The sequence below is a fragment of the Piliocolobus tephrosceles genome, chromosome 6 (genome assembly GCF_002776525.5).
Source record: "Piliocolobus tephrosceles isolate RC106 chromosome 6, ASM277652v3, whole genome shotgun sequence".
NCBI lineage: Eukaryota > Metazoa > Chordata > Mammalia > Primates > Cercopithecidae > Piliocolobus > Piliocolobus tephrosceles.
The window spans coordinates 46,911,919-46,920,481 of NC_045439.1; the positions used below are offsets into that span (position 1 = coordinate 46,911,919).

At 49.1% G+C, this 8,563-nt stretch overlaps 1 protein-coding gene across 1 annotated transcript; it reads right to left on the reverse strand.

Annotated features, from left to right (window-relative positions):
* Positions 1-2,645: 2,645 nt before the first annotated feature.
* Positions 2,646-5,507, reverse strand: SIX6 (SIX homeobox 6). Its single transcript, XM_023230020.2, has 2 exons — positions 4,494-5,507; positions 2,646-3,387 (listed from the first exon to the last, which is right to left on the reverse strand). The coding sequence occupies exons 1-2, from the start codon at positions 5,063-5,065 to the stop codon at positions 3,219-3,221; spliced, it is 741 nt and encodes a 246-aa protein (XP_023085788.1). The 5' UTR covers positions 5,066-5,507; the 3' UTR covers positions 2,646-3,218.
* Between the last annotated feature and the right edge of the window lie 3,056 nt (positions 5,508-8,563).

The window sequence follows — 8,563 nt, forward strand, 5'->3', positions numbered from 1 at the left end:
GACCTGGGGCTTGGGGTAAAATCTTAACATTGGTCAGGTTCGTTGAAATATTTAATATAAAAATGCTCTTTCCAATCTGCTGGAGTAACTGCTTTTTGGGAAATTACGACAGAAGAATTGCAGGAAAAGAAAGGAAGGAAACTCATTATATAAAGATTTTGCCAAATTCAGAAACCTTCAGCCTTGCAACTACCTGGATTCCCCCCCCGCCCCCCCCCGCCAAAACCCTAAAGACTAGAATGAAGCTGATACGGAAAAAGTCTTAAAAAGAAACCATTTATATGTCCTTGGGAAGATTGGAAAGATTAAAATAATAGAAATCTCTGTGAAGATCTGGACTACTTTCCAACATGTGGTCACCAAAGAATTGGTTATTCACAGAAGCAATTAGGTGCCATCACATTTCAGATAAACATTTTTAAAAATCTTACATGTGTCACCCCCTTCAGATTCTAAAGTGAAATTAGATAAATAAATCTCCAGATTGTTGAAACAGAATAGCTACTTTAAAATGTAGGCAGCTTGTTAATTTAAGTAAATGGTAGATGTAGTTTAAAGGCTTTTGTCAAAGCAGGAATTAAAAATCCTCCATCACTGTTTGGTCTTCTCTTTTAGTTCAAGCAATAAACTGTCACTTAAAAATTATTTTGTAAAGAGAAAGCTTAGTTCGTTAGTTACCCCATTTTCTTGACACTGCAGAATGGACATTTTCTTCTGCTTTTAGGTATCATTTGAACTGGTGGGTGGAGTGGGATTTTTAGAATCTCAAATTCTTTTACATTATTCCACTAATTAGTTCTTTCCCATCCCTCTCAGACCTAGAAGCATAAACTTAAGAGAAAATTTGCCAACAAACTTCTCCAAACGCTAGTTCTGGACAGCCCCATAGTTACGGTGGGGTGGGGCTGGGGAACAAGAGTGGATATCTGTGGCTACTCCTTGGCAGATTAAGGACTAGGATGAGGCAAGGGAGGTACTTAGAGTGCAAAATTTAAGGAGGCACTCAATCTCAGATGCCTTGCACTTGCTGCACTTGCATAACCTTGACAGTGAGTCCTCTCCTGCCCTCACTCTAGTCCTGGGTGGCCCCTTGTTGGCATTCTAGGAATTACCTGGGCCTCTAGGAAACAAAATTAAGTGTTGACCAAGCTCTACCATGGGAGCCTTTGAGGAACCACAGGAGGGCTTTTGCTTACTTTTGAAAAGAACACCAGTTTTATCACGAAGACTTACCCACTCCTTCCATCTAAAGCTCTTGTGCAAGAGAGTTTTGATTTTCAAGAATTCTCTGGATAAGGGCCACCATACACAATGACAACATTTATAAAGTCCAAATGAGCCAAATCTATTTAAGCGATTTAGAAACCAAAAGTCAACCCTTACTCGGTCCTGGGCTTCCATTGTCTATCTTGCCGTTTGGCTGCTTTTTGTCTTCCATGACTTCACTTATTTTTGTTTGGTTTGCACTTTGGCACTTCTGCCTAAAGAAGTTAGCAGGCTTCTGATCCAAAGAACATCTTCTAAGGACAGAAAGGCAAATGGAAAAGGCTGTAATTGGAGGATGGGGACAGTAAAGAGGGAAGTCAGCTCAAGGGATTTAAAGATCAATGTCAAATTTTATAATATGCAATCTGTTTCACTAGGAACAAAATTAGAGACTCTGGCTAGCATTCATTTTCTTAGTGCAAAGATGGTAGATGTTTTTGTGTTGTATAGGCATGCATTTGTTCATGTGTAGGTGCACACATGCATGTGCACAAGGAAAAAATAAATGCTAAAAATATTTTATATTTTAATTGAGGCCATTACCAGGACAATGGGGCCCTTGATGACTTGTTCTATGCTTACTTCAGAGATTAGGTTATAAAATGCCAGTTATTTCTACAGCCTTGTTTTACCCTCAATATGTGACATGATTACATCCTTTCCGCCATCTCAGTATCCCTCTTGTTAAAAACCATTCATTTCATTAAAACCCAATCCTGCAGCAAGAAGATGTTAGTCTAATTATTTACGACCTCTCCTATCATCTTTTGTCTTATTTTAGTAATAGGTCAATCCTAAATGAAGTATATGCTCACTGTAGCATGATCATGGGTGCCTGCTGCTATTGTATGGAAGGGGGCCTCGAAGGAGGTAGAAAGCCTTTCTTGTTGCAGAGTCTGAGTCAGGATAGTTTTGTATTTTTAGAAAATAGGACTCACCTATTGAGTCCCAGAGTTTGGCTTCCTAAATTGCTCCTGAAAGCTGTTGACACTTCATATAAACGAGTGTCAAGTGGACATGCCATAATTACCTGTGCTGGGGATGCGGGGACTTGCCTTAGAGAGGACGCTCACATGTTGCCAATTTTTAGCCTTAAATATATCATGTGTATGCATACATATGTGTTTGTATAGGTGCATACATATATGCACATACATGTAATTTGACGTGCAAGGTGGTTATGGACCTACCATAGGTTGTTTAAAACATACACCAGGAAGCACTAAAGAAGGCAAAAGATATATAGATAAGACCTTCCGGAGACCATTTGCTCAAGGGTCCCTGCATGCCTGGTGAAGGGAATGATCTTTATAATAATAATGATAATAATAATAATAATAATAATAATAATAATAATGAAAGGAATCTGAGAGCAGCTCCCTTAATTAAGAAGGTTGCCCACTAGGTTGTTTTATTGTTTGGCTTCTCCACACAGAACCCATCAGCACCAGCCTGCATGTTTAGAAACAGCAAGTTCCCCAAGCTACAGAGAAACCTACTATGGCGGTCTCTTAAATAAGTAAATAAACAGCATATATATGTTTTGTTAAAAAAAAAAAAACTTTAAAGCAAAAGTTATACATATATAACAAAACAGCGTCCTTTCGACGTGAAATACCCATGGAAGAATCTGGGCAGGCGCTCAGCTTGCAGTTCGGTTCCGAAGGCGACTTTGCAGCAAAATCCTTAGGAAAAAGCAAAGCAAGAAGAACGTGGTGCTGGGTCAGGCCTCACCGCGGGTTCCTGTGGTCGCGGCCAAAGGGCGCCAGTGGAGCCAGGCCGGCCGCTGTGTGGGGTGAGAAACGGCAACCCGGCAACCCGAGCGCGCGGGTCTCTGGTCACCTGGCTTCTCTGGCGCTGGATTTGCAGGTCTCTCATCTTCTTTCCCTCTTTCATTTTGTTTTTCTCGTTTTTACACTGGAATCTGCTTCTTAGCATCCTGGATGGGCAACTCAGATGTCGCACTCGCTGTCGCTGGACGTGATGGAGATGGCTGAAGTGGCCACCTTGCTGGATAGACTGGCGGCCGGGCTGGCGGCGACGCCAAGCACCTCTGGCGTGCCGTCGCCCTCCGCCCGTAGTGCCCGCCCGGAACCCTGTGACAGGACCTGCTGCTGGAGTCTACGGGGAAGAAAGGGAACACGGGTCACAGCTAGTAACACAGTCGCCCGTCACCCGCCCCCACCACCTCCTTCGTCCCTCCAGCCCGGCGGCCAGAGGCTCTTCCGTAGACCCGAGCAGTGAAGGCGAGGATTTCCCGGCAAGGCGACAGAGGTCGGGCAGGAGTCCGCGGCCGCCCCTCCGCGGGCCCCTACTGTTGTGCCCCACCATCATTCGCGCCCTTTCTCAGCGCCCCAGCTCCCAGGTCTTTGGTACACTGGGCTTGCAGGGTCCTCCCCGTTTATTGTCCACCTTTGGGAGATAAACAGGACTGTCAGGAAATAAACGAAGCGTGGGTGACAAGGACAAATCGGTCCCGGGGACATGGGATTCCATTTCTAGTGGTGCGTCTGCCTGGGGCGTACGCCTGAGTCAGTGCTCCCTCGATCGCGTTGGATCGGGTCGGCCCGACCTAAAGGCAAAAAGGATTGTAAGAAGCATTTGGGCCTGGGGGATGAGGCTGGGCTCTTTCGCAAAATGTTTGGCTCATCGAGATCCACACTCCGGGAAATGAAAAGCCTCGGCCCACCGACTAGTTTGCTGTTTTGAGACAAGGGTGGCAGGCAGCGCATGGGAAGAGGAAAACTCGACTTCCCATTTCTCAAAAGTCCATTGAAAACTGTTTTCAGAGCATTACGGAGGGATACACCTGGGCTTTGAAAATGATAATTAACATGAAACCGACACACTGCTAATAAGCCAGGCTTCCATTAATAGTAGGAGCCTGTGGCCAGGCTGACAAGAATTAGCTTTGGGTCTTGGGGTCCCTACTTGTAGGATTTTAATTTTTATTTCTCTTCTCCTCTCTGTCCCAGTGAAGCCTTGGTTTGGTGACCGGGACCAGCTGCTGCAGCTGCCCGGAGGCGTGGAGAACCAGTGGGTGGGGAAGCAGAGCCGGGAAGGGAACTCCAGGAACCCAGAACGCAAGTAGTCTCTTAACCCGAGACAGACCGCGCTCCTAACTCCTGCTGCATTGGAGTCGTCAGGGACTTGGTAAGGGCGCCAGAGGTGCCTCCACCCGCCTCCTCCCCGGTGCGCGCAAATCGCGGAGGCCTCTAGGTACCGACCTGTTCTTGGCTGCAGCCGCTCGGTCCCTTTGTCGGCGGTTTTTGAACCAGTTGCCCACCTGTGTGGGAGTCAGTCCGGTTGCCTGGGCGAGCTCACGCTTTTTGCTGGGGTTAGGGTATGGATCCTGCAGGTACCACTCGCGTAGCAGGTGCCGCGTGCGCTCCTTGAAGCAGTGTGTCTTCTGTTCGCCGTCCCAAATGGTGCGCGGCAGCGGGAACTTCTTCCTTACTCGGTACTTGTCCACCGGCCCTAGGGGCCTTCCACGCAGCTTCTCAGCTTCCTGGTAGTGTGCTTCAAGCCACAGCGCCTGCAGCTTGGCGTGCGACTCCTTGGTGAACTTGTGGTTTTCCAGGATATGGTAGAGCTCTCGGTAGTTGCCACCGTGAAAGGCCACGATGGCTCGTGCGCGCAGCACCGACTCATTCTTGTTGAGGGCCTCGCAGGCCGCAGGGGCTACGGGCAGCGACCAGAGGAAGCGACCCAGGCGCTCCACATCGCCGCTCTCTTCCAGGGTCTCGCATACCCCGGCCACTTGCTGGGGGCTGAAATTCAAGATGGGCAGCTGGAACATCGAGGCAGCGCCGGCAGCGGCGAGGGCACTGAGCCCGGAGCGGGACACGCAGCAGATGCCCGCGGGCCTGGCTGAGTGCGCCAGGCTCTTGTCGATGAGGCGGACTGGGGCAGCGGGGACACACGACTGGTGGCGGCGGTGGTGCAACGGCCGGAAGCGGGCGGCCCTGACTGGAGGAGGTGCTGGCTCCGCGGCTCGGGGTTCGGGCTTGGCTCGGCCCAAGCACGCTGGCAGGAGAGCTGGCTCCGCTACTGGGGTGGGCGGATTGGCGGCGCGGGCGCCATGGAGACCCCTTGTCACTCACCGGCTGGCTCTGCCAATCAAAGCTTGGACCAGCAAGCCAGGACTGTTTCAGCACCTCCCCGTGCTCGACAGCGCCCGCCGTTAGTCCCTGGACTTTTCCTCAGTATTTTGCAGAACCTGGAGGTTGAAAAGACAGGCGAGTGTCTGGGAGAAAAAGAGAGGCGAGTGCGGCAGCGTTCACTCTTCTTCCCTCCCCAACCCCACTCTACCCCTCCCTCCCCTTTCCCACCAAAGAAGCAGTGATGCTACAGGAATTCACTTTGGGGCGATGCGTTGTCTTGGTCGAGAGGTCTCCAGAGGACAAAGAGGACTGAGCCAAACTGAAATGCTCCGAGAATTCGCAAGTTTAGTTGTAGCGAAACAGTAAACCTTGCGGTGGGAGCAGGAAGCGGGTGGGGGGAAGCGATCTTCTCATTTTTTCCCAAGTACCCATCTCTACATGCCTCCCTCTTCCCCTTTCCAGTTGCCAAAGCAGCTGAGTGGGAAGCAAATCTGGAGCAGCAGGAACAGGACCAGGGATCTGTAGAAGAGGTCAGTTTGAACTCTAGCCTTATTCCCTTCAAAGCCCACTAAAATTTTAAATGCGAACAAGGACATGTTCACGTCTGATAACGCAGATGCAGACCACGAAGTCGGACACTTTAAGAAAAGGGTGGGCTCTAGGTACCTCCAAATAAAGAGGAGAAATAAACTTTCTCCCCCTCCCCCAGTTTAATGGGCTTGAACAAATGTGCAGTATAGCCACATCTAGAGCCAAGAAGTCATTGGTAGGTCAGGACAGCAACTTAAAAGCTTATTTCCGATATCTTTTAAAAAATATCGACTTAACTCCTTTCCTTGCAGGCTTATTTTGCCCCTACCTTGTGTTAGAACATATATCTCTTGAGCTGGGGATAACAACTCTAACCATGACATTTTAGCCCAAAAGCAATTCAGTATAAATACAATACAGAAAGGCATCCACTACAATGCGGGGGCCTAGAAAGCGCTTCTTAAGCCGCTGAGCACTGACCCCTCCTGTAGTGAGGAAGGAGTGACTTGGTGTCTCTGACTTTGGGCCAGTAGAGTGAATTGGCAACTTTTATTGATTCCCAATTGGCAGTCCACATCGTACCATTTTCTGAGGCCTGGGTCAAAGAAACCATGATCTCATCCGGGCCTGTGGTAGGGTTTTTTTTAGTCTGAAGAAAATAACTGGTAGGGGGCTGTATAACAAAAACGCCAGGAAAACCGTTTTGGGGAGGTCCATCCCTAGACAGAAATGAGATGAGAATGTTCACTGCCGAACTGGACTGGGCCCGACTGTCTTTTCTTTAGTATCAAGCACAATTTGTATGCGGCTTGTACAGATCTGGTAAATCAGAAGGCAGATAGATAGCACAGATGGTTGGAGGTGTCAGGTCAGATCACGCCACGCCTGAGTGCAGGGCAAAGCTCGTTCTGACGGAAAACCCTGATATTATTTTCACAGATCTTCACAGTTCACTCTAAAAAAATAGCAGAGGGGAAGAAAAAAGCCCTGAAACCATTTACATCATTTCTGTGAGATTGCCAACCGCCTCAACGGAGAGGCTTTCTTTTCTAAGAGTTCATTTTCTTGAAATACGACAGGGCAGGGGCAAAATAAAGAGGGCGATGAAGATAATGACAAAGCATAAACCTTCTTTCCCTTGAAGCGACTTCCGAATCAGCCGGAAGGACAACTTTTAGAAAGAAACATCGCATACAAGGGCCCCGAACATGCAGGCGGAGGAGAATCCGCGGTGCAGAAAATGAGGGCCTGGGAGGGGGCCGGGCAGGGATGAAGCCGGACCCGGCAGGGCTGCGATCCCGGAGCTTCTGGCCAGGGAAGGAAAGCACCCCCTTGCTCCAGTTTGCAGAGGTTTATTTTCCCTTTCGGGATGGTTCCTCTGCCGGCTACTGCTCGCGAAATTGTTTGGCGCGCACCCTTAGCATGCAGAAGAGGCGGTGGGGTCCTCGGAGACCTTACAGCCTGCGAGCCGAGCGGAGAGCCGACCTGGATCCCAGCGCCTAGCTGCTGAGGTGGGAGAGATTGTCCATGCCCCAGGAGACCACACGTCCCCCTCGCCCTTTTGCTGGACAGTTTGGAAGCGGCACATTCGGGGAGAGCTGGTTTCTTACCCTTAATCTTTGTGAGCAAGTCGACAGTCTAGGGGCCCCATCCAGGAAATGGGAATATTTATCCTATGGCCCATTTCTTGGATAATAGTTCTGCAGATAATTAGATGAGGGCGCTTTGGCTTCTGAGGCTCGCGGGCAACTGGAACTGCGAGTCTGAGTTGGCCGCGCGGGAGCTGCCAGAAGGGTGTGGGCTGCGTGTGGCAGAGCCCGAGCACTGTCTGGTCGCTCGGCAGGAAGGGACTGAGAAGCGCCTGGAGGTCGGGGTCTACTATCAGGAGATCCATCTTCGCCATCGCAAGGGACTTGATTTAATTTTATTAACCCAAAGGAAATAGACTGCACCAGGGCACCTTGGAATCACTTACTTGTTCCCCAGCTTCACAAGGGGAAGGGACGAACAGGAAGAAAAGTATGTGAGCCAAGCCCCCTGGGAAAGAGGGAAGCTTCACGGGATTCCTTAGAAATAACGCTGTTTTGGGGAAGGCGGTGACCTTCACCCCACCCTTAAGGTGTACTTCTCCTAGGTTTGTCAGACGAAAGCTGTATCTTCGGGCTGGCTTTTCTTAATTTTACGGAAGGGTGTAATTTTTTTTTCTTTTATCAGTTTTGAGGTTTTGTGCCAACCCTCCAGGCAACCCCTCACTTCTTATCCCACATTTCATTTTTCTTTTGCATTTGACCAGGAAATCAAGAAAGTACAGTGGCAGCACTTGGCCTTGGGCCTGTCTGGGTGGTTTTGCAACTTTCTACCGCTGGTTTGCAGCTAGTAGATTGAGACATGAGGTCTTGGACAAACTCTCGAGTCTTGCCGGGAATCCATAGACGTCTACTCAGCTTTCTCTAGAGTTGCATTTTGTGGGGCAAATACGGAGAAAAAAGCATGTAGAAGATGATGTCCAAGGGCAGGTTCTGTAGCTGTTTTGTGCTGGATTTAGGCAATGTGCCCTAGGGAATTCTGAGGCTCATGCCAGAAATATCCGGAGTTCAGTGTGGGACTTCTGCACATTTGGGGATCTTACTCCTCGCTCTGCCCCTACTGATTTTCCTCTCTAG